The sequence below is a fragment of the Rhea americana genome, unplaced genomic scaffold, assembly GCF_003343005.1.
Source record: "Rhea americana isolate MKP2758 unplaced genomic scaffold, rheAme1 scaffold_225, whole genome shotgun sequence".
Classification (NCBI taxonomy): domain Eukaryota; kingdom Metazoa; phylum Chordata; class Aves; order Rheiformes; family Rheidae; genus Rhea; species Rhea americana.
Genome location: NW_028186341.1, coordinates 1385376 through 1410801, shown reverse-complemented (window position 1 = coordinate 1410801; position 25426 = coordinate 1385376). Strand labels below are relative to the sequence as shown.

The 25426-nt window shown below is 38.1% G+C and overlaps 1 protein-coding gene across 4 annotated transcripts in view; it reads left to right on the top strand.

The window, feature by feature from the left end:
- Positions 1-25426, top strand: part of KIF13B (kinesin family member 13B) — a 125858-nt gene that overhangs the window by 62778 nt on the left and 37654 nt on the right. For all 4 annotated transcript variants that reach the window (XM_085305663.1, XM_085305662.1, XM_085305661.1 and 1 more), the window contains exons 11-24: positions 4066-4278; positions 7236-7346; positions 10336-10470; positions 12436-12566; positions 13498-13584; positions 14573-14763; positions 15584-15794; positions 16959-17121; positions 18169-18315; positions 18809-18958; positions 19556-19684; positions 21452-21622; positions 22927-23084; positions 24404-24536. In XM_085305663.1, the coding sequence (XP_085161789.1) occupies positions 4066-4278; positions 7236-7346; positions 10336-10470; positions 12436-12566; positions 13498-13584; positions 14573-14763; positions 15584-15794; positions 16959-17121; positions 18169-18315; positions 18809-18958; positions 19556-19684; positions 21452-21622; positions 22927-23084; positions 24404-24536 (2130 nt within the window). The remainder of the gene's footprint in view (positions 1-4065; positions 4279-7235; positions 7347-10335; positions 10471-12435; positions 12567-13497; positions 13585-14572; positions 14764-15583; positions 15795-16958; positions 17122-18168; positions 18316-18808; positions 18959-19555; positions 19685-21451; positions 21623-22926; positions 23085-24403; positions 24537-25426) is intronic.

Below are 25426 nucleotides of genomic sequence, written 5' to 3'. Positions count from 1 at the left end.
TAAGGAACAGGTCAGAAGAGTTTGTATATCACAGTCATGTGAACTGAGTTGTTAATTCGGTTTCTGTACTGCATAGAACTCTGGTTGATATTTTTTATATATAAAAAAAAAGGATGGATCATCATGGCACTTGGATGAACACCTGTAAGGTCTAACTGAAGATCAGAATTGTTAAATGAGCCCTGTGTATGTCAAAATGCAAGCTCTTTCTCTTGTTCTTACCACTTTCTACGTAGGGTTCTTAAAAGCGTGGTAGCCTGATGAAGAAAAATGTTCTCCTATTCTCTGAATAAGTGGCAGATGTAAGTTTAGCGACTTCAATCCTTAAAAAGCTAGCCTGCTGCTAGAGGTGGGATTTTATCTTCCCTAATTGTGTGCTTTGTCTCCCCACCAATGCAGGGTGCTTAGTGATGGTTTAAAGTATTGTTTGAATCTGAGTTTCCTAGGATTTAATTGAGGTGTAAAATATGTTACTTGCAAGTTACTTGGAGGTATAGTGATTCCAGAGGAATTTTTTCCTTAAGGATATTAGAAAACAAGTTGATTTAAAAATAGGCTGAAATAAAAGTTGAAATAAAATCTCAACTAGTATAACCCCTTGACGCCACAAGCCTTCATTTTTCTCTGTGCTCTCTGTTAAGCATTGCTACTAGGAAATTTATCTGTTCTTCCCAAGGTTAACACTACGGATACTGGACATCAAAGAGTACAGTCAGGAGGGCTACCTAAAAATCAAAATGACTTGACAGAAATAATGTGTATGCTCTTCCGTAGTGTAAGAAATTCTCATTTCACAGTGTTCCTCACCCTAAGTCTTCATTAGTGTTTAAATATATTTTCACCTTTCTATATTTATTTGGGGATTTTTTTTTTACCTCTATTGAAAAGTAATTTTTGCCTGTCTGCAGAGTTGCAGACAACAATATTCAACTTTCTTCAGTTTATTCTAGTAGCGTTTGTACTTGGGTTCCTGACATGGGTATAATAGTCTGAGTAAACAGAAGTGGCAACTTTGCTAATGAGTTTCTAGTGTTGTTGTGGGAATTAGTTATGCTGTTCCATTTTTAAACAAATCCAGCAAGTAGATTGAAATTCCTGTTTAGCACCTGTCTGACTCATTGTAGCTAAGATGATGATGACCGTGCACACACAGTACACGCTTCAGCTCAGAAATAGAAGTGTGCTTTTGTTCTGCCTTCGTTCAAGAAAACTTCCTTTGTCTCCTTAACATCCAGCTATGTTAAAGTGCAAATAAAAGTTTTGGGGGTTCTGGATTTTTTTCACAAACAAGGTCATTGAAGAGAAGCTTTCTTTGAAAGAGGAAATTTCTTAAAGATCTAAGGAGGGTTTTATTTGTTTAAAAATGGCCGTTTGTAGAAGCGATGAGATGATGGGCTGTCTTTTTTCTCTAGCATTCAACTTTTAATTTTGATGCCAAAGTGGAGTAAATGTGTTCTGACACTAGGAATATCTGTTATGTACAGTCCACAAACTTGAGAAACCCGTAGGGTTCAGGAGATCTCAAGATCTAATGCTTCATGCTTATAATTTAGTTGAGAATCTTTAGACAAAAGCAGTAGGTGAAAACTTTTGTTCCAAGAGGAGTTTTGAAAAGCAGCATCAGGCTATAAGCTTCTCAGCTTGTTGGATTTATCAAACTGTATTGGTACAAACCTCTCATTTTCCCATTTTATTCAAAAGCCCCGCATATCTTTTATTTGAAATACTTTATGCTTTTATTACCTTAAATGGTGACTGCTATTAAAAATATATTCTTTATCTTTATATTTCATATTGTTTTCACAGTGATCTTGAGGCTAACAAATACTGGGCTAATTTAGTCTTAGAGATAATTGAACTTTATTTCCATTCTGCCTCTGTTTCCATCATGTGCAAACCCAGCCTTTCCAGGGTAGTTTGCAGACATTGCCTTCACGTATGAGAGACCAGCTTACTGCTCATCTACCTTTCCTTAATGCTTAGCATCAAAAGAACCAGTGAAATGGGCCCAGCAGTTTTATACATAAAACTACCAGACAGGCTGGCGTTGGGTTTGAATACCCGCAGCACCGGAGGAACTTTACCCGGCTAGTAATGGGTGTGTTGTGAATTACGGCGTATCGCTGCAACTGCCTTCTCAGCTGCCTGTGCAGAGGAGCTGCAGTTCAGATGGTGAATTAATCCTATTTGGGAACTAATGAGCGCAGTGGATGGAGGTTCCCAAGGTGCTAACTGTAAAGGTTTTATTCGGCGTATGAGTGCCCAGCCAGCTCCCTGATAAAGTTCATTATTTTGTGCAGAACTGGAAGGGCTCTTGCAGAGTGTCATTTCTAATTTTTGCAAACCATTGACAGACAGAAGCAAAGTTCTGACTTTGGTAGAGAAAGAAATCCCCCCGAGTGAGTCCTGGGCTCCTACTGGATCTTTTAGAGTATTCAGCAGAAGCCTTGGACAAACATTTCAGGATCACAGAGTGCATTCTCCCAGGCAATGCATTTAGTGAAGTAAACACAGRCAGTTTCCCAGATGCCAAAAGGGAAAACCATGTTGGCATCAGTCAGAAGGGAGTTGTTTTCACTGACTTCTCTTTATAATTACTGTTTACCTGCAAGTYCCAACCACGCTGTCGTCCCTCGCAGCGCTGTGCAAATGGAATTACGGTCGCTGCTCGAAGAGCTCACGGCCTCTTTACGYGGCCGGAGACAGCGGAGTGCTACCTCCACCGCAGCGAAGCAGCCTGCGTGGCGGACGCTCGTCTGACCACTGAAGCAGCCAGACTGCTGTCAAATTATTTTAGGCATCATGCAGCAAAGAGAGTCTTAAGGAAATACTTAAAGGGGCATTTTAATGACTGGGAGGAAAAGCTGCGTGTGTGCTTTGTAATTGAAATGGTTAGACAAGCAGCTAATGTAGTCGGATTGTTCTAATGGCGACACCTGACCTAGATTTCATGGGTTGTTGAAGATGAAAGTTAATATCACGAGTCTTCTCCAAAAGAGGTACTGTGTTAAAAAACAAAAACAAAAGAAAAACAGAATTTCTACAAAACTTAAAGCTAAATATTTTATTTTTTAGACTGGCTAAAATTGTAACATGCTGTTTTTGCAATCAGTAAAAGGATTGAATGCTTCCTTCCCCCACCTCTCCAACACATTGCCTTGCAGGAATGTAGCTTCACGCCCTTGTTCTCTGTCAACCAAATTCCAGTAAGGCTCTTTCTTTTGCAACTCGGTTTAGATTTCTGAACAGTGTAAGCAGAGGGGGAAAGGAAGGGCCCCGTTCCAATGTGTTTATAACAATAAAATCAACTATATTRTTTATGAGATCTTTAAAATACAATAATAGAGCTGTAGTTCAGCTGTGCCTTTAGAAGCAAATGTGGCAGGTATACTTTTTAAAAGSGATGTAAGGACTAAGCTAGCAGTCTGGAAACTAAGCAGCATACAAATTTTGGCCCTAAAAGTATAATCAGAARATAACTAAAAAGCACGTGATGTGTTGCCACTACAGGATACAGAACAAAAGTGAAATGGACAGGAAGTGGATTTTAATCAGTGTAACTTAAGTAATTTAGAGGAAGTATGTACTGGAGATGTGTCACTCTGAGTCCTTAAATTAAGATACACTGTCTTCATCATGATCTTCCCTGTACTTCTTCCATGGTATCTGGGAAATCTAGTGCTGAATTGCTTATATTTCTATTTTTTAAATCTAAGCAGAAAACGTGGAAGCAAGCCTTTCGAGCCTTTTCTAGGTACCATTAAGACCAAAATGGGTACTATTTTTTGTTCCTTTTTAAACTAATGCTGATTCTAAAAGCTAAGAATGATATTTCCTAAACATACATAAAAAAAGAAAAAAGAGCAATTGAAAATAACAACTTTGCTTGATCTACGCAGTTTGAAATATTAATTTTGAACTGAGTAGCTCTGACAAAAACATTGCTGTTARTAGTTGTGCCCCAAATACTCCCAGCCTTTGGTTATTGTTTGCTCCCCTGTGCATTCGTACATTAAAACCAAAGAAACCTTCTGCCTTAATTTTACAACCTCTACCACTTTCCAGGATAGCCTTGGTGGTAACAGCAAGACTGCCATGGTAGCAACAGTAAGCCCAGCGGCAGACAACTATGATGAGACCCTTTCAACACTGAGGTACGCGGATCGGGCCAAGAACATTGTTAACCATGCTGTGGTGAACGAAGACCCTAATGCTCGCATTATTCGGGAACTCCGAGAGGAAGTGGTGAAGCTCCGAGAACAGCTCACGAAAGCAGAGGTACAACTCTTAGCCTCAGCTGGCTGGTAAATCCTGTTATCCCCAGCGTCACAGCTGCCCTCCCTGGCTCTCAAAAATTAATGCCACAAGGAATTACCAGGCAGTATTTATCACAAATCTCCCTTAGTGTCATTTCTTTCTCTTTCCTTTTTTCTTTAGGTCGGTGTTGAAACATGGATGATAACATGAAATACCAGGTTCCATTTGAACATGCTCTTGAGCAATCRTGTTTTTATCGTGAGATACAGATCAGAGGAAAGAGGACATGTAGGCAGGCATAAGGATGAAGTCTTAAGATCATGCTGTTTACAGGTGGAGCTCTGCCTGTATATTTTAAGAATTCAGTGTGGCCACATCCTGCAAGATGTGAACTCAGTTAATAATGCTTGCTTCCTTACAAGCTTTAGCTGTTTCTTCTGAATCCAATCTCTTGCAGATGTTAGACAATATTATGAATATTTGCATAGTTCACTCGAAATTATGAAGGGAGCATGGTCTAAACGTTAGGCCAAGGCCAAGAACTTGAATATATCTGAGTTCTCTTCTCAAATGTGGCAAAGCAATGGTTATGAAATCTGGCTGCTCAGCAACTTATAAAAATTGTGACTGCAGTATTTGTCTCATGAGGTTTGCAGGGAATGCTGGCTGTAATGTTAGAAATGACTAGTGAATTTGGACTCTTCTCATTTGAGCTACCTAATATGCTAAACATGCAGTATGGGAACATCAGTTTATTTAAGATACCTCAAGTTAAATATCTGAAAACTCTGCTAGAATGTGTACCACAGACTTAAAGTGCCTTGAGAGATGTAAGTACTCCCTGTGTGTTTCATTTGTGGGCATTAATGCCAAAATAACGGCAGCTCTCCAAAGCARTGGAATACTCTTTCCTAAATATGAAGTAATACATGCTTCCTTTCCCAAGTATTAAAACCCCACCCTTGTTGTCATCTGAGTGGCATTGATGAAAAAAAAAGTTTAATTTGTTATTAAAAGGCTATACAGTGGAGGTTGAAAGCCACATTCATTGTCTTGCTCTCCTTTMCATTCATTACACTTGTAGCTTATCTAATTGTTCTTACAGAAATGTGCATATTTTTTTTTATGAACAAAAACATCACGACAGTCRGTTGCATTTTCAAAGCCTGTTTCTCAATATAGAGCTTATGAAGTTGTGGGTTTCTTTTTTTTGCTTTTGGTGTCAGTATCCTTTTTCTCCTGAGTAGCCATGGCAGAACAGAACTTGACAGCTAACTTTTTTTTTCCCGGAAGAATAAGACTTTATCTTCTTTTCCCCTTTTCTTGTGCAATCCGTGCATGTTGATCTTTTCTTGTTGGAATGAATATTATATTTTTAACATGTCTGTGCCAAGAGCCACCGGCATGTCCTTCCTGAGCTGGGAATTTAAACTAATTTCAAAAGAGAAGTACAACTGCCTTTCTAGTTTGAGTATGGTCCTGTGAATCTCTCAGTTACATTTGCTTTTCTTTCAAATAAGTAGTGGAGGGAGTGAGGAGAATTACTTCGGCAGTGCTGCTATGCTGTTCATCCACTGGCCCTATTTAATACCTAGCTCATTCTGCAGTTGAAGCATGTGAAAATTTTGAGTGATTCTGCCTGAGGTCCAAGTAGATACAAAAMTCAGACTTGCAACTTGAGAAGAAGTGGGCTTCATCCTCCTGTCCCGCTCCRTAGTGTCCAGTACCTTTAAACTGGTCATATTTTATTAATCATAATAAATCTCGGTTCTCAAGACTGCATTGGTTCACTTGCCTTTTGGGGTAAAATTCAGGTTGCTTTTTACCCTCTATTTAAGTATTTGAGATATTCAGTCAGAAAAAGACTACATAGGACACATCAGCTGACAGTTCCTAGCCTGCTATATCTTGAGGCAAAGCAAGCTCCTATCTTAAAACAGGATTTTCCACCCCGGCAGTTGCTCCTTTTCTTGAACAAACTGCCCTGCAATGAGGCCATTCTGCCTGCTTTGGATTCCTGTGAGGAGTTTCTGTTTTTGTGGTAAGAGAACTATTYGGTGGAGAGTAATACTCGCTTTGTTTAATCAGCATTGCATAAATACTTAACAGCTAAAAACATTTACAACTTGTTAGCAGAAATGGAAGAAMCATGTAAGCAAGCGGTAGGCTTCCTCTCTGAGGTAGTACAGGAGGAGTAATTCCAGTACTGAGATTGGAAGAAGTGAAGATATATAGCATAAAAACATCGATGTTCTTTCGGTTTCTCCATGGTGGTATATCTTCTTATTCTCCAGTTAGTGCCTGSATGGAACATGGGCCTTTCACTATTTCACAAAACAAAATAGGAGCTGTGATGAATTAGCAAGAAAATTGAATTCCAGTGTCTAGAAAMAAATTATATTGTGATTTCAGCTTTGTAAAAGGCATTTTCTAGAGATGGGTAACTAGAGCACCTCAGATGTCTTGATGTTTCCTATAGAAAAGAAAAAATCACACGTGCCAAACCAGGCTATATCCAAAAGAGTAAATAAAAAGATCTTGGTAGCATGTTCGTTTAAGTGCCTGGGATGTTAATTGCCATTTTTGAGGGGAAGAGAGCCATGACAWAAGTAGCTAGCCCAGATCAGCAGCATCTGAGAAACAAATTATTTCAGATGACAGTCTTTTGGAATTGCATTGGTATAGAAATGATGTTAGTTTGTCTGAATGTCTTTATGGCAATCCATCAGTATTGTATAATTTGTTTATGTAAAAGTATATGAATTCTGCTTTAGCATCTGTGTTTGAAACCAGTTAAATTAATTTTCTAATGAATTGAGCATTTATGTGCAATATGGATTTAAAAAACCTTTACTTACTGCTCAAGTATGCCTTGGAAAATGAGTAATGTGTGTTTCTTTTTTTCCCATCTGTGTRATGGTGGTGTGGAAAAAAAAATACAGCAAGCTTTCTTATTTTATTTGCTTTTACTTTTGCAGGCTATGAAATCGCCAGAGCTAAAAGAACGTTTGGAGGAATCGGAAAAGTTGATTCAGGAAATGACTGTGACCTGGGAAGAGAAATTAAGAAAAACTGAGGAGATAGCACAGGTTTGTGCTTTTTTTTTTTTTTTTTTTTTTTTTTTTTTTTTTTTTATTTTTTTTTTTATTTTTTTTTTTTTTTTTTTTTTTTTTTTTTTGACATTTGTAGAAAACAAATTTTGTCTGCTTTGTTTGTCAGTTCATAGAGGTTGTCAGAATAGTTCCCCACATTTGTGGGTAAGTAGGTCAAGCTTACTGCCCCTCTGGAAAGCTTCACTTAATTCCTGTGAAAGCTGGATGCCTCCCAGATTACTGCTCTAGTGACAATAATAAACTGTCACTCTATGTAAATTGAGAGGTTGTTTAAAAAAACAATCCATGGATGAGAGGATTAGAGGGATTTTATATACTTCAGATAGTAAAATTGCTGTTTGTGATGAAAAGCGGAGTGTTGAGAACATTAAATGCAAGGTTATATACTGACTGCCTTAACAGTGAAAGCAAAGCGCATCAGAATATTAAAATGCAGAGATGTTCAAAATCCCTGTGTGTTTTATTACCTCTTCCACTGATATTTAGGGCCTCAATCCATAACTGATGATGATGGTTACATTGATAAATTGTGCAGATCATCATGAATATTGCATGACACTTCCAATACCTGCCACATAAATGCTGATGTATATATTTGCAGCAGGGAGCTTTTGAAGGGAGAACTATTGAAAGGTAACAAATAGCATATAATAAATAATAAGAAAATGGAGCATCTAGTACAAAGCCCTTTTTTAGATGCTGTTTTCAGAACAGGGCAGGTTGACTTTAAAGATCCATTGTAAAAAATGCTGCTTTTAAATAAGAGGCCTTTCTGACTCTCAGTGGAGATTCATCGATTTTTTTCTTCCCTTTGTGTAGGTGTGAAATATAATAACAATCAGTTATACTCTCATCCTGCACACTAGTTTCTAGGTGTAGAAACCCTGAGTGTGCGAGGAGGTTGAAGAACCAGAGTAATAGGATCAACACTGTGGAATATATAAATACATGTGCCTTGAGGTTTGCATAAAGCTACTTTTAGCTTTTTATTTTTCTTTTTTGTCTACTTCAAAATTCTTGGTCTGTTACAATATTACAGAGCTGGGGTTTTTCATGAGCCTTACAGTTGTAGAAAAAGTGAATCTTTTCAGAGGAGGGATAAGGACAAGTGTTTGTGCAGTATAAGACTATTTGAAGACCTCTTGGAAGCCAGTGTAAAGAATTCTTTTGACATCTTCAGTAGGCTTACACAGGACCAAGGTTAAAGGCCTTTATATTATTATTATAATAAATATGTCAAGTGATTTTATTTTTGGCCAGCATCCACCAACATCTGTCTGTCACATGTTAGATGGAGAGGCAGATAGGATGGAGAGGCTGTTAAAAATCCTCATAAAGAATGATGCAGACTGAAGATGCAGTTTGTACAGATGGAGAGACAATACAAGATCAAAGCATTAACAAGGAACTATATAACAGGGATTTCTTTCAAGTTTTCAGCAAGTATTTGACATACTTACGTTTTTTGAATGCTTAAGTTAATTAACATTGGGTCTTGAGCAAAAGTTAAGAAAAACTTCCTTCCTTCAAGTGAGTCCTGTGAGATTTAGACTATGGGCCAAATCTTTYTTTGGAGAACACATTCTTTGCTTCTGTCTGTAGATAACAAAGAATGATTTGAACATCAGTGCCTGGCACTGATAATAAGGATAATCACACTGCAATTTTTCTGTTCTTTGTTTTTTACGCACATACCTGTGTACATATACACACACACMCCACACCACGGACATGGCTTTTCCTTACCAAGGACATCTGTTGGTTTCATAAGTGTGGGAGAAGTAGGGTAGAGAAAATCGAGAGGGAGTTGTGCTTGCTGTTCTTTGCAGTCTTCATTTTGATCAGACTTGGTGCAACACCAGTGCTGAACAGAGATATACTGAATAGTATAATACGTTGTTTTTATATAAAGAGCAAACTGACAGGTAAGGTTAAGAACCTTAATAAATATTCCTGCAGTATTCCTATGTAATCTATGTTAAATATTTTTAAGATCTCAACTTCACAGCTAAAGCTGCTGCAGGTGTCTAATATTTATTACACATTTATTTTTGCCTTCCCCTCTGTTTGCTTCCCCCTCATAAATCTGAGTGGCCTGTCATGTTTTTTTCCTTATTTTGTCTGCTCATATAGATAGCAAGTCTCATCTCACTTTTAGTTTCTGTACAATCCTGTGAACAATTCTAGAGCACGGAGTGAAAACTCTGGTGAAATTATTTTTGCTTTGCAATGGACACAGAAACATTTATATCTTGACATTTTTGTAAAAGAATCCCTTTCTGTTTTGTAAGTCAGAAATGCTTAATGTTCTTTCACTGCTCTAGTCTTCACCCAAGCGCTTCCCTTTGAAAGATGTACATTTTTGCACAGTAATGCTTTGTTGCTGAATTCTGAGAAGTCTATTGACAGGAACAAAACACCATCCAAAATGCTATTCTTGTTTAGCAGGAAGTGTTATTTGCATTATTTAAATAGCAGGTTCTCWTTTTTTTTGTTGTTTTGATTTCTGTGGGATAAAAGATAGACATGGAGCTTGACTTGGCAGAGATTTAACTTAATTTGTTGCCTTTTAATTAGAGAGGGAAAATAAAGGGCTCTAGAGATGGCTTTGTGGTAGTGCTTTGCTGTTCCAGTGAGGTCACGGAGAAGTGCCTACAGTACTGCAGTGTGATGCTCTCAGCTGTTTTCATCTTTCACTAGGAAGATGCCACTGTCTGAGACCATAGCACGTAGCACACTCTTTTGACTCCAGAGGTAAAAGGACCAGAGAAATTGCAGAAATCCTGATGTAATATTTAAGCWGGATGTGAATGAGGCTTTTGTGTCAAATCTATTGCAGAAGAAATAACTACCTTTTTGGAAGTAGCCACCCATCATATGGTCTTGGGGTTTTTTGGCAGGTAGGAATGCGTTTCCTAGAGTATACATCAATCAGACTGATTTTTTGATGGTTGTTCTTTTGCAGGAGCGTCAGAAACAGCTGGAAAGCCTTGGCATTTCCCTTCAGTCTTCTGGAATAAAAGTTGGGGATAATAAGTGCTTCCTGGTTAATTTAAATGCAGATCCAGCTCTCAATGAACTTCTGGTGTACTATTTAAAGGTAAAGATAGATGCATGTATTTTCTTGACAAAGGGGGGCCCTAATGTCCTTAGAGTTTGTTATAAAAATGTGTATCAGAAACATTCTCTATTATTAAGTGACTCATGAAAAGTAATATGAATACAGCCTTTTTATTTCAGATCCTCCATAGCAGAGGATGATTTGGGGTGTGGCTTGATTTATTTTGTGGAGGGTTTTTTTKGGGGGGGATGTTTAGAGGTGTTCTCCTTTATAAACTGTCTTCTATTCTTTATGGCAGCTTTCACAGTGTTTTATTCAGAAAAGTGGTTTATATAGATATTAAATATCTCTGTAATCTGCTTTTTTCTTTCCCACGTGTCATCAAAATTCAAACTAGTAACTTCAGCTTATGAAGCACATTTTTATTTATTCTTTTTAGTATAATAGAGTCAATATGACTCTCCAGGTGCAAAAATCAAATTCTACTTTGCCTCATCACTTTTGCTGATGTGCGGTTTCTTTTACTAATATTAAACATAAGACATGTAACATGACTTTTGGACTCCGCAGTGAAACACCTTGACAATTTATTCTTGTTTCACAAAGTATGTAGAGTTGATCTAGAGTCAGAAGGAGAGATGAAATACAAACCTTTTTTAAGTCACATTTCAAAATATGAGTTCTAAATAAAATATCAACARTGTAAAAGCTTTGGCAGTTTGAGCTTCACATTAATCGTTCTCTTCTCTTTGAAGTGGTGTACAGTAGCTCTTAAAACAGCCACGTGATTAGGGTCTGGGCTGAAAGATGATTTTRTCTGAATCTCTCCTAGAAATATGTGATTCTCTTTATATCAGTCATTTATCATTGCTGTATAATATCTCACTGAAATCAAGGGAAAGAACTTTTTCACTGCTGTGTCTGCTAAAAACTTTAAAAAAGATGAAAGAGCTGAGCTGAGGTTTGGAGAGAAGAATTGAAGCCTTTCTGGGTGGCTTGCACGTAGGTGTCCAGAGTGTGACTCAAGCTGCTAAATCAGCCTCAACACTGACGGCTATTGAAGCAGAGCTGACTTCTGTGATGTTCATTGTGAACACATGACAAGAATACAGCGAAAAGACAAAGCCTGCTCAGAAAACAGGCCTTGGCCCATCCGTACCGATATAAAAGTCTCAGGTGGACATAGTGGAATCGGGGATCCTTTCTGTTTTTAGACAAAACCTCTTTGCAGGGGCTGCAGCTTGTGTACTTCAGTTAGGTTTTTGTTGTTGYTTGGAAAAGAACAAAATCTTTTCGGTGATTGGGAATTTTGGTGTAGAAATCCCTGTGTTCTGAAATTCTTTTGGTAAAATACTTTCCACTTGTTTTGCCTAAATTCCTGAGGATAAACTCTCTCAGTTCTCATATTATCTTATCCACTCCTCTGTTATGCTGACTTTCTTATTTACTAATTGTTTTAYGAAAACGTTGAGTAAGAACTCCATCAGACTTATCTAAATTATTATATCTGTTCCTCAAAGATTGCTTAAAAATGTTTAAAAAATAACAGCTGAACTGGGATGTGTGTGGAGTGATCCTTTCTCTACCAAATCCCTCATGCTTCGAGTACTTCAGGGATTTACTGAGCCAGAGGATGATCTAGATGCAACCTGTGTAATAGCCATGGGTCTAATCGTCATGAACCTCTCTTAATTCCTTTTTGAACTCCTTTATGCTTTTGACTTCCACAACATCCTGAGGCACTGGATTACGTAATTTAGTTATAAAAACCTCTTTGTCTTTGGTATTAACTGTTGACCATTAACTTTCCTGAGAGCTCCCTACTTGTTTCTGTAAGAAATAGTAAGGATTTGCTCACACTATTTCCTTTTCCTTTTTCCCTCTAAAGAAATAACTTTTGAACTTTATAATTAGATGACAAAATATATCCAGAAGGAGAATGGATAAGTTGGAATTAAGGAACTTTTGCAATTCATTGCTAATGTCTGAACTAACTTTCCACAGGAGCACACATTAATAGGATCAGACAACTCCCAAGATATCCAACTATGTGGAATGGGAATTCTTCCTGAGCATTGTATTATAGACATCACTCCAGAAGGACAGGTGATGTTAACACCTCAGAAAAATACTAGGTAATGGAGCAAAATAGAGCTTTAGTTATGTAATAACTGTAGATTTATCTAGTATTTTATGGTTAGCAATGCAAAAAGGTAACTAAAGCATAGAATTTTCTTACTTCAGACTAAATGGAAAAGCATATTTTTTATATTCTGGTTTTAGGTTTGAATTGAATTGTCAACTGGCCTCCTGTACTCTTGTATCTTTTGTTCAAAATAGATTTCTGTCGTTGGTGGAGTTTGTAGTTTAAGTTTTAGAGAGCGGCTGAATAACCTACAGTACTTGAGAATTGGATTTTAACTTCAGATTCATTGCAAAATGACATGGATCTTCAACATCCCCAGTAACTTACTGTTAGATCCACAAAATTCAGGAATTTCATGTTTACCCTGGTTCATAGCTGACCCTACTTTGAGTAGGAGATTTGAATAGGTAACTTCCTGAGATCCCTTCCAATATGAGTTATCCTGTGAGCGTATTTTCAAGGTTAGTCTGACTTTGAAATAAATGTAAAGTTTCTGATAGTTCTAATTAGTTTGTTGTCTTTAAGCTACGTGTATACCCGAGTTCTCTGACATCTTACTCAAATATATTTTCTGTCTGTATTTCAAAGCAGTATGAAAGTGCTCATTTCCAGTGCCTTCTCTTTTTCACAAGACTCTCCATTTTTAAGCAGTAGCTTTACTCTCCAGATATAGCTATCATAGTATCCATCCAGAAGTAGCAACTTCCATAAAACTTAAGTAATCAAAAAAAGTTGAATTTGAGGAGTTTATGAAACAGCACTGAGTGAAGTTTCTGGGGATGTTTTGCCCGTTTGTGATCCATGAACTTGTTCCCTATCTTAATTAGCTACAATAAAGAAAGTAGTACTTGAAAAAGAAAAAAAGAGGGGGAAAAAGCCTTGTAAAGGTGCATTTGCTTTGAATTTTCTTCTTTTCAAAGGACATTTGTAAATGGTTCTGCTGTTACGGGTCCTGTCCAGCTACATCATGGAGACAGAATACTATGGGGAAACAACCACTTCTTCAGGTATGGAAGATATTAAAGAGATTGTAAGTCTGAGCCAGTTTTGTTTTACCTTATAGTGTAAGGAAGGATATCAACGGAGCCTTCGAGGTGCAGGAGGAGATGATTTCTTTTTCATTGGGATCATAAAGGCAGTGCTGATGATTGGATGTTCTTGAATGATAGATGTCATAGCAGCTGTGCGTAACTTCAATCTCAGAGCAATAGACTGAAGCAACGTTTTGTATTTGCGAAGGACTGTAGCTTTGTTGATGAGGCTCTTACTATTGTTATCTGTATTATCATTAGATCTCTTTAGTAACTTTAATTTGGTGCAGTAACTAATGCTTTTGTGCAATTTGGCACCAAATTAATGCTCTTTTTCCATTGTGAAAATGTTACACCTAAGCTTTTGTTTAAATAGGTTGCCTTTTGGGCTTTGCATCTAAAATGTTCAATTTCTGACCTGTGTTATACAGTTGTCTGGGTCTTGCAAGATCACTCTGTTCCTGGAGTTCCAGCTCCAGGCACACTTGAGTACTTTCTGTATCGGATAGGATTACTGGTAGAAGCTTTCAGTGAACGACTGTCATGCTTGATACCCTGTGTGCTTGGCCTGAAATACCTTGAATGTCAGTGGATTCAAATGATAATCTAAAATGTAATTGTTTTCCTTTATGCTTGAAAGAGATGTTATCTTAAAAAGTAGGATGTAATTTCGTTATTGCCTCAAAATTATTTAGTTGTGGGTGGACTGAAAAAAATGATAGTAATGTTTTTTTAGTATTATTAGTTACCTTGTATTACTGGGATGTAATATAGAGGAGTTAGTTTGTCTTGAACTGCCTTTTTGTTCTGAGGAAAATTACATTCACCAAAGAGGAACAGCTTTTGAAAGAGAAAAACTCACTATTTTGGACAAGCTGCTTAATTTTAATAATCTTTTCAAGCAAGTCTTTGTTTCAGAGTTGAACAGTTGATAGCTTTTTAAAAATGTCTCCTACTTTTAAAGGCTGAACTTACCAAAGAAGAAAAAGAAGGCAGAACATGAAGATGAAGAGAGAGATAATTCTATGAAGTGCAGTAACAGTGTTGAACAGCTGGACATAGATGGAGACAATTCCAGTGAAGTGTCTAGTGAAATTAACTTCAGCTATGAATATGCCCAGATGGAGGTCACTATGAAAGCACTTGGTAGTAATGGTAAGAAGCAACAGAATTACTGGAAATAGATGCAGAATGTGGGGTTGCATCTTCAGGGACTCGTCACTAGAGAAATGCTTTTCCCCTATAAATTCCTGTTGGAGAAATTTTCTTATGAATGACTCAGCTTAGCCATTTTTGCATTTGAGAGGAAAAACACAGCTGCAGAATGTTATATTTGGCAGTTTGCGAGAAAAAAAGCCAAAACTGGTGGTACTGCAGCCTAGAATCAAGATGCTTTCACTTCACTGGGTATTTTTCTTGCATTATGTCTGGCTTAGCTATTAGCTGTAGTGATCTCTGTCTCTGAAACCCTGTTCTTCAGTTTTTGTGATCTTGCATAACTGCTCCAGAACGGCATTATTTTAGGAAGCAAGAGGAAGCTTTTTTCAACTTGATCTTTCCAAATTCTCTTAAATCATTCATCCAGTCTGTTCTGTTGATAGTTATTTTATTCTATAGTTCAGTAGTAGTATGGTTTTTTTATATGCATAAAAACAAAAACACAAATTCCTTCCTTTTTTATAATAACCATGCTTAGTGTTTCACGTGTTCTTTGCCTGTAGAATTCAAAGGCTACTGCAGCTCGTAAAGTGAATATCTGCAGCTAAAGCTTGGGAAAGGGCGGGTACCAGGGCACAGTAATTTGTGCCTTGTTCAAGATCATGCAAAATATCTGTGGCAGAACCTGGGGAAGAAATCGCTTCTAAGTGTCAGTCCCTGCCCCATATTCACTGCTTCGCCATTTCCATTTAATTCTATGCTTACTAGGCATTTGAATCCAGAAGTATTAGCTTCTTTCTTTTCAACATCTGCTTAGATCCAATGCAGTCTATCTTGCAAAGCCTGGAGCAGCAGCATGAAGAGGAGAAGAGATCTGCACTTGAACGACAGAGGCTGATGTATGAACATGAACTGGAGCAACTGCGAAGACGACTGTCACCAGAGAAACAGCATTTCCGCAGCATGGACAGGTTCTCCTTCCATTCTCCCAGTGCTCAGCAGCGCTTGCGCCAGTGGGCAGAAGAGAGGTGAGTAATTAAATGCACATCTCTGGTAGTCAGATTTGAATTCTTTTAGTGCCAGTGAATTTTGTAGTTTTCCCACTCCTCTGCCTAGTTTCTGAGAAGAATCCTGCAGGGGAGTGGGAAGGACAGAGTGAAAATATGAACATAAGAATAATCAGACTGCTGTAGAAACAGATTGTTTCTAGCAATGATGCTAGAAAAGCCAGAGACAGAAGTGTGTCTGTTTCATAATTAAGGAAAAACTCTGTCCTTACTAGCATTAAATTTGACTAAATATTAGGTGATTGGAAGAAGTTTTGGGACTTCTGAATGATATGTCTTCTGCATATTCCTGACTCAGCTGCTGGAAGGTTGTTTTTCCTCTTTACTCACATATATCTATCTGACCTGGGCAGGTTCCAGCAGCCAGAGGAGTACAGAATGAAAAGGGACTAAAAGGAAGATTAAAAAAAATTGCTATAGAGCATTGGAAAGACTGCTGGGCCTGTTTTACAGTCATGGAGGGGGCCATCATGTTCTTTGCCTCATCCTTGACAACTTCCCTGAGGGTATTTACTTCTTGCCTCTGAATAATCTTTGCCAGTACTGCTGTGAAAAAGAGCATCAGCAAGAGAAAGATGAAGCTTTCCCTCAAACAATGAGTGTGGGAGAGACACTGTAATGAGAAAATACTTTCTATTTCAGAACTTGCTTCTTTAGCCATTTAATTTAGATTTGTGTTTGAGGCAGTCTAACAAGGCATTGGTTGTCTGTCCTGGAATATTTTGTGGTACTAGATTTCTACATTGCAGTAGGCTTTCTCATACTCCCAGCAGGGAGGCCGGTGAGCAAATATAAATAAACCTTTTTCTGCAAGATGGAACATCCACGTTTCTGGTGGGAAAACTCGGGAACAGGCCACACAACTGCTGACTGTTAGGCAGATGCATGGAGAAGTCTCCAAAGCCAGCAGTATGCTGATGTACCTACTATTAAATTCATACAGATAATCTTTTTTAGTTATTTTGCAACAGAAATGCAATTTAATTGCCCTGATCTTTGTGTTAAAAAGCAGCTAACTTGAATGTTAACTCCTTCTCTGCCAAGTGATCATTTGCACAGCACTCTCCATTTCAATTCCTAAATGCCGTGATTTTTCCTGTCTCCCTCATAATCCCCTTCTTTTAGAGAGGAAATGTTGACCCACAGTCTGAGGAAGTTGCGAGAGCAGATTGTTAAAGCCAATTTGTATGTGAGAGAAGCCAATTTCATTGGAGAGGAATTAGACAAGAGGACAGAGTATAAAGTCACACTCCAGATCCCAGCTTCAAGCCTTAATGCTAACAGTAAGGTAAGACAGCCCTAGTGGAACTAAATCTTTGTTCAGTAACTTTGCCTCAGAGTTCATATTTCTTTTATTGTGATTCTAATGGCCCAAATAATTTACCAAGGTATTCATGTGCATTAAAGAAGGCTCTGTTAGTACATGCTACATTTTTTTCCTATTTTGTTGCTATAAAAGTGTGATAGTATACTTAGTATACTAGCTTATTGAAAAATGTTAGTGCAAAACCTTTCTAGCAGTGTCAAAGTTCACACTTGCTCTGTTGCTGAGTATAAAATCCATGCAGGTTAGATAATATCTACTTCACTTATTTACCATCACCTAATAGATATTCATCTTTGAATCATGCTTGTGAGGTCAAAAAATGGCATTATCCCCGTTGTTCAGGGAGAAACTGGAACAGGGAGGACTTGGGTGATTTGTTCCAGGTGTTTTAAATTTTGAACTGAATGCAGACTTCCCTTATCTCAAGCTAGTTACTTGAGCACTGGCTTATCCTTCCTATTCTCTAGGTCAACTCAGAATTCCGATGATCAGGCCATCATTAGTACAGTAGATGTATTTTATCCTAGGATAAGAATTTTTATCAATTTCTTTAGAACTATCTTTCATTTCTTTCTTTTTCCTCTTAGAAAATCTATCCTTTATCTCTCTTATCTCTTAGACATGTCTTCTGGCATATCTAGAAACAGGATGGGGAAGAGGGTTAAGTGTCTGCATGAGCTGAAAGTTGCAGCYGGGATGGAACTCCGAGCTTTTTTAACTGCAAAATGTTTGTGAAATGCTTAATTTTTCCTATTTGCAACCTTCAGGTAAGGTGAGGATTCTGCAGAAACTGCTGCCTGAAGCTGAGATGAGATACTGCAGTTACACTGGACATGAATCTACTGAACTCAATCTGTTTTTCTAGGATTTGGTTGCTTAAGCTAGAGTTAATTAAAAAAAAAAAAATCCAAACTTCTCTCAAAGACATTCTCTGTTTTTTGTTGGGGTTTTTGAACTATTTATTCACTGTTGTGACATGGATTCCTTATCTCTCTAATTGTTTCCCAGAGAGGTGCAATTCTCAGTGAACCTGCTATTCAAGTGAGAAGGAAGGGGAAAGGCAAACAGATTTGGTCACTAGAAAAACTGGAAAATCGACTGGTAGATATGAGGGATCTCTACCAAGAGTGGAAAGACTGTGAGGAAGACAACCCAGTAAGTAAAAATAAGAACTCTGACATTGTGCTGTTCAGAATTACATCCCTATTAAATTTTTGGTTTAAGTAGTTGTAGGACCCTCCTGGTCCTGTTGAGGAGGGGAAGGGCAAAGAGGTAAGTATTCCTGGGCTGTTGTTTTGGTTTTTTTGTTCTTGTTTTTGTTTCTTTCTTCTAGTACTGAAGCAATACTTCATTAACCATTATCTTGTCACTTTGATGCTTGTTTGTACGTGTAGTTTGGTCGTGGAAATGCACACACAATAACAAGCTAAGTARATGCAACAGATGTTGAAGTTCAGGCTAATTTCTCTGAATCTAACAACATTAAAGAGAATTTGCAGGGAAGAAACCTCAAAATACAACTGAAGTTTTCATTCTTCTGATCTAATTTGGCCTCTTGCTTGTGTCCATTCTTTTTTCGCCAGGCTAGTTATGCGCTGCTTTGAAAAATTTGTTTATTTTTCTTACATTATTCTGAATTTGATTCAAGGTGATGAGAGCATACTTCAGGCGAGCTGATCCATTCTACGATGAACAGGAAAACCACAGCCTTATCGGAGTAGCCAATGTTTTTCTTGAGTGCCTCTTTTATGATGTGAAACTACAGTATGCTGTTCCAATCATCAATCAGAAGGGAGAGGTTTGTCATTCCTTTTATAATCTATACAACTGTTTAATTACAGTCTAAGGCTCTTATTACCAGTAAATTCCAGTTTCCTGTATACAAGCTTTTTGCTAACAATTTGAGATTATGCAGATTCCACAGTACCTTACTGCAGTTGTTTAGGCTGTTCCAAATCCCAACATAGTGATTGTGAAAAGAGAAAGCTTTGTGAGCACCTTTCTAAGCAAACCAGCCCCAAATAAATGCTTAGGAGAACCAGTACGAGCTATAGCTTCACTGCTTTTTGACAACTGCCATCAAGAATAGGTTCTTAAATATACACTACAAGAAAAACTTCATGAGCAGCTGTGGCATAGTAAGCAATGTCCTATATGCTTTACACATTTTAGGCTCTTTAGAGACTGGTGGGCATGTGAGTGAGATGGAGCATGCTATTCTCAAAATCACCCTAGTGGCTCCAGAGCATTCAAAAATACAAMAAATTTGAAGTGCAGAACAATAAAAAGAAAGAAAACAGTTGCTAATGGATTGGAAACAGTGGTACCTGTAGATACCTGAAAAATAATACTGTTCTCTAGCACCCAAGTAATTTTGTTTTTCTTTTTTCGTCAGGTATCTGGTCGTCTGCATGTTGAAGTTGTTCGAGTGAGTGGAGAGATAGAAGACAGGCTGGTAGGAGGTGAGGATAGTCCAGACTGTTCACATGAAAATGATACTCAGGAGAGAAAACTCGTCTGCATGGTGAGTTGCAGATATATCCCAACCTATGAGCAAACTTCTGTCCTGCTAAYCCAGGTATTAAAATGAAAAAGTCTGTGGTGCATTGGCAGCAGCTTTGCTGGTCATTAAATGTCTCATTGTAACCTTTCCCACAATGTTGACTTCAAATATTCAGCTACATAGGCAGAGTTCTCTCTTTGGACATACGGATAGACTATATGAAACTCTCTTAATGTTTCTGGACCAAAAAATATAAAAAAGGGCAAAACAAATAGCTGATCAGTCAGTAGTATGAGCAGAGCTTAATATTTTAGCATTAATTGTTTTCATGGCCTTCTGTAATGTTTCAGGGCTCTGACATGCTGCTGTCTGATCTTTTCTCATAATACTTTGCCACTTAAGAGGTTGAAATAATACAAGAAGACTAGACAGTCCGGCAGGTTCTTGCAGAGCTTTGATGATAACTTTATGGCTCCTCTACCACCTGTGTCAAYGAAGAGAGGTGTGTTGCTGGATCTTCTACAAAAAACGAAGAAGAGTTGGGTGGAGAGGAATCTCGTGAAGTTCAACAAGGGCAAGTACAGGGTCCTGCGTTTAGGGAGGAATAACTCCAAGCACCAATACAGGCTGGGGRMTGACGTGCTAGAAAGCAGCTGTGCTGAGAAGGACCTGGGAGTTCTGGTGGACAAGAAGCTGACTATGAGTCAGCAATGTGCCCTTGTGGCCAAAAAGGCCAGTGGTCTCATGGGGTGCATTAGGAAAAATGTAGTCAGCAGGTGGAGGGAGGTGATCCTGCCCCTSTMCTCAGCCCTGGTGAGGGCACATCTGGAGCACTGCATCCAGTTCTGGGCTCCCCAGGACAAGAGAGACATGGAGCTACTGGAGAGAATCCAGYGCAGGGCTGTGAACATAATTAGAGGACTGGAGCACCTGCCCTGTGAGGAACGGCTGCRAGAGCTGGGCCTCTTTAGCCTGGAGAAGAGGTACATATAGATGTTTTTATGCATAATAATAACAATGAAAAGCAAATGAGTGGGAAGGACATACCAGCAATTCTCTTTGGTAGTGAAATGCAAGCAATAATCATTGGCCACGCTGCAAATAAAAAGAGGGAGGCAAAAAGCATTAGAGAGAGTGGAAGCCCAGCTTTGTGGGTTAATGGATAATGGCCCAATTTTGGGGCAATAGTACTGTATCATGGAGCTCCACGCGCTTACAAGCAACATGGGCATTGCTGTAGCAACGTGCTCTCTTGACCATGGATTGTGCCTAACCAGACGATTCTTAACTCATCTAATGCTACTTTGATAAATAAAAAGAGAAGTTTGAGAGTTTTGTTTCTATGTGGCCTTGATTTTAAAAAAAAGGCAGGGCTATTTTTGGATTGTTTCTGGTGTCACAGAATAAGGACAAGTGGTATCATCAAACAAAGAGTATGCAGAATAAAAGAGCCCATTTTGGTTAAGTATGTGATTTTTGTTACCTTTTCCTTGAATTATAGAATTTTTGATGCTATTAAAGGATATGGTTTTGTAAAGTTCATCCTGCTGGCTTTCATTCCATGGAAATAGATGCTTGGTGACATCTAGTGGCAATTTTAAGCTGATGCAAGAAAAATAGTCCAATGTATTTCAGTGCAGAAAATCGTATTTTGTAAAGCCTTTTTGTCTCCAAAAACTTCCTAGTTTCCTTTGCAGTGGACCAAAAAAATATTGTTCTAACAAAAGGACTTTTCATTCTAYGCCTGACTAATCATTTCTTTATCTTTGTTTCTTAACTCTTTTCTAGATTAAAATACTTCAAGCCACAGGCTTACCACAGCACCTCTCCAACTTYGTGTTCTGCAAATATACGTTCTGGGATCAGCTGGAGCCAGTTACTGTTGCACCTGAGGTGGATCCGTCCTTATCTCCTAACAGCAAGGAGCCACGGTGCATGGTTGTCTTCGATCACTGCAGTGTAAGGTTTTTTTTCATTTTATTAATGAAATTCTAGACAGACAAAGTAGGTTTGTGCTTGCACTTCGTCAGTTGCCTCTTTGCTCCCTTTATTGTATTTTGTAAGGCTGATACCCTAATGCCGTCTTTTGTAAGAGCTCAAAACCTCTTCAGAATCCATTGCACTACTCTGTTCACGCACAAAAATCACTGGATATGGTGGATTCATAAAGGGAAGCAATCTGTTTGACAGATTTACCTTCAGTCACAGTGAGAATGTCCAAGAGTGTGAGGAGTGATATTCATTTGAATACGTTTGTCTACGTTTGAACTGATCACTGAACACTCCGGCATCAGTGAAGAGAAATGGRTAGTTCTGGGACATGAGACCTTTCATCCAGAGACACACCTTTAAGCTAGATCATGTATCTTGGAAGTGTCTCTTTCTCCCTATTKACTCTAGAACAACCAGCTGAGTGGAAGCATCTTTAGTTAGAGATTTCTAAAGACAGGTTAGGTAAATCCTAGTCAATCACTTGAGTTCTCATCTTGTTCTTCCTCTAATTTGTTATTGCACTGAGTAATTTATTCCTTTTAGCTTATCATTTTTAAGGTGGATACTGTACCTTCTGATGAGTTTTGAGGCTTTGGTTCTAAATGTTAGAAAATATGGTAGTTTACTTGAACTATTGGACCAGGACTTGGACAGCATGTGGTCATTTTTCAGCTCTTTCAGATTTTTCTCCTCAGTAAGTCATATATCTTTGCCTCCTTTCCTCAAAATGAGATGATAGGTCTTTTTTTCCTCTATATTGTGTCRTAATGTCTTGGGGACCAGACTGACTTTACTACATGTATATAGTAAAGTCRAAACAACAAGTCTCTAATACTGATTGAGGCTTAATTGTGTTAATGTGTTGCCAACAATTTGAATAGGAAAATGCTAACCATTTTTTTTCTYAAAAATGGTAGGCTCTGAATGCATGCAGCATGAAAGATTAGCTGCRTAAATAAGACTAATAGCAGTTCTAATAATTCTTCTAGTGGAGAACCTTAAACAACTTTGTCAAAAGCCTTTAATTGATTTTGCAGAAATTTCAGATGGTAGAGGCTCTTCAATGGAATTAGTCATATTAATGTGACTACAGTTCAGTTTATATAGACTATCAAACAGATCTTTTCCTCTTTTTTTAACGTACCTGCACAATACTCCATTATAAATGCAAGCTTCTTTCTAGAAAGAAAGCCTAGTACAGGGTAGAAAAATGTAATGGGAGTCAGTATTGTGTGGGCACAATCATTAACCARTTTGTTGGTTACATGCAGGAATTTTCTGCAAATATTTCCGAAGACTTCATGGAGCATCTTTATGATGGCGCTTTGGCAATTGAAGTTTATGGGCACAAGCAGAGTGGTGATCGCAAAAATCCAGCCCTGTGGGATTTGGGAATAATTCAAGCCAAAACACGAAGTCTTCGTGACAGGTAAATACAGAAAATAGATCATCAGTTTAGAATTCTTGAAATTCACCATCTGTGAGGCCAAATTTTGCAGGAGATTTGAGACAAGYAGTCACATCTTCGGGCTGATGAAAACTGAACAAGATACTTGAGATTTTGTCTATTTGACTAGTATGAATAGACTGTSTATTGCAAAAACAACGTGATTTTTTAGGAGGATTCAAAAAAAGAGAATTTCTTATCTCTGTGTTTCAAATTAAAAGTGGTAAACATTAAAGATTTCAATTAAAGACCTTTCTATTCAGGCATCCCTRTGCATGAGAGCAGTGTTTTAAAAAGAAGCAGAAAACAGCAGGCAGATTATTTTCTTGCATATTTTTATGCTGGTCTGAGCCAAAAAGAACCATGAAGTCTAAAATGGTAAGATGGTTGTTCTGATTGTAGGCTGATGTATTTGAGRTCACACTCCAATTCATTCTAGGCCATAAAGTGCTATGACTGTGATATTTCCATTGGAAGAAGTGTTTTGCTAATTATTTCAAATGGAGTAAATATGCAACAATATGGTAATTCAGACTGCAGGATCTTCATTTTTTGCTGACAGCCATTTGTTACTCCCARTGTAAGCTTAGTTCCATTTTTAAAGCAGTAAGTTCTTTTGCTTTCTCCTATTAGAAGACAGTTCTAYGCTTTCATTTACTGATAGTTATTTGTCTTTCCAGTTCCAACCTGTGCTTATGTTGAACGAATTAAATATTAACCCATTTATGGGGAAGTTAAAAAAAAAAATAAAATAGAACCAAAAAAGTATGACAAAGAGAAGATTGAAGGAATGTTATAAAATAGTAAGTTAGGTTTGGTAGCTGGTTAACAAGTACCTCCTTCCTTTTTAATTTTGAACTATTTCAAAAATGGCCATTTCTTATTTAAGGTCTTGGAAGAATTTGAGAGAAGACAGTAGTGTGATGAGATTCAAAAAGGTGCCCTGAATCGTGAGAGCTTTCAAGATGATGGCATATTTCATTCTGCTGCCTTCTGTGTGGCTCTGATGGCACTGACAACCCAGGGCTTTTGTGGCAGTCTTTGAGACCAGAGTATACACATTAGAATCTAGTGGAATTGGATTTGGTGTTGGAATCGAGAAAAGGCTTATTTCTGATGTTTGACTAAAAAAATGTCAGTAAAATTATAGTACTGGACAACTAGTAACTCCATCCGGATAAAAGTGACATTTACAGAAGTGTCCCTTCATGTTTCCAGTCTGCCATGGTTTCATGGGGTGTTTCTTTTGTTTTGTTTTAAGACAAGAAAAACATACGTGACAGTTCCTGGCGTTTTTGCAGGTGGAGTGAAGTAACCCGGAAAGTGGAGCTCTGGGTTCAAATTCTAGAGCTGAATGAGAACGGGGAATACTGCCCAGTTGAGGTGACTCCTGCCAAGGACGTAAGCACTGGAGGCATCTTTCAGCTCAGACAGGTAAGGTGGCAGGTACAGGAGTTCGGCTGTGAAAAGACACTTCAGGAAGCTGGGAAGTTTCTGTTTGGTATGGCAGAGCGATGGTGTCCATGGCACTGTCAAGCTTAGATATGAAATACGGTCTTGAATAGAACTGGCAGAGAAGGGGTGGATGGCATGAAACTGCTGTGTGTGAAGGTGATGAAAGGCTTATCTGTATCTTTTTGCTACATTCTGTTCCCCAATCCTTTTTGGGTTTTGTTTTGTTTTTTATCCTTTTGGCCAACTGCTCCCTTGTTCTTTGGATTGTTAATGCTTGACAGAGTAGCTAACACTTCTAAATGATAAGCTATTGCTCACAGACCACTATGAAGCAGTAAAAGTTAGATAAAGAGGCTGCAGTTCTGAACTCCCCAATTCCTGTGGGTTTTTTTCCTACCCTTATGGCTAAGGAAGACAAGTGCTTTGCTGCATTGAGAGCATCAATGGGTAAGAATTTTCCACCAGGGAGACCAGAACCAGCATCAAGTTCACTTCAGGTGAAGTCTAATTCAGCACATTAGACTTTCTTCTCCTCTCTTRTGGATGAGGAAGAGATCCTGTTCCCAACTTTCAAAAGTATTAAAAAAAAAAACTATATGTTATGAAAATCCTCAATAAAAAGTAAGCTTTTTGTTGGAGACTTGCTCAAAGTTGAACATTTTGTGGACATAAATCCTTGCAGCAGAAGTGGTATCTCTTGAACGCTTTGTCATTGTGGCCAAGATTGCAGTCCTTGCCATTTATTCTTCCRAGCAGCTAAAAATATGTTGCTTGCAAATGACAGCCAGTAGAGGTCTCTCTGTCATTAAGGTTTGAGAATTTTATACTTGTTGGTTGGTTGGATTTTTTTTTTTTAATGCTTCTAATTG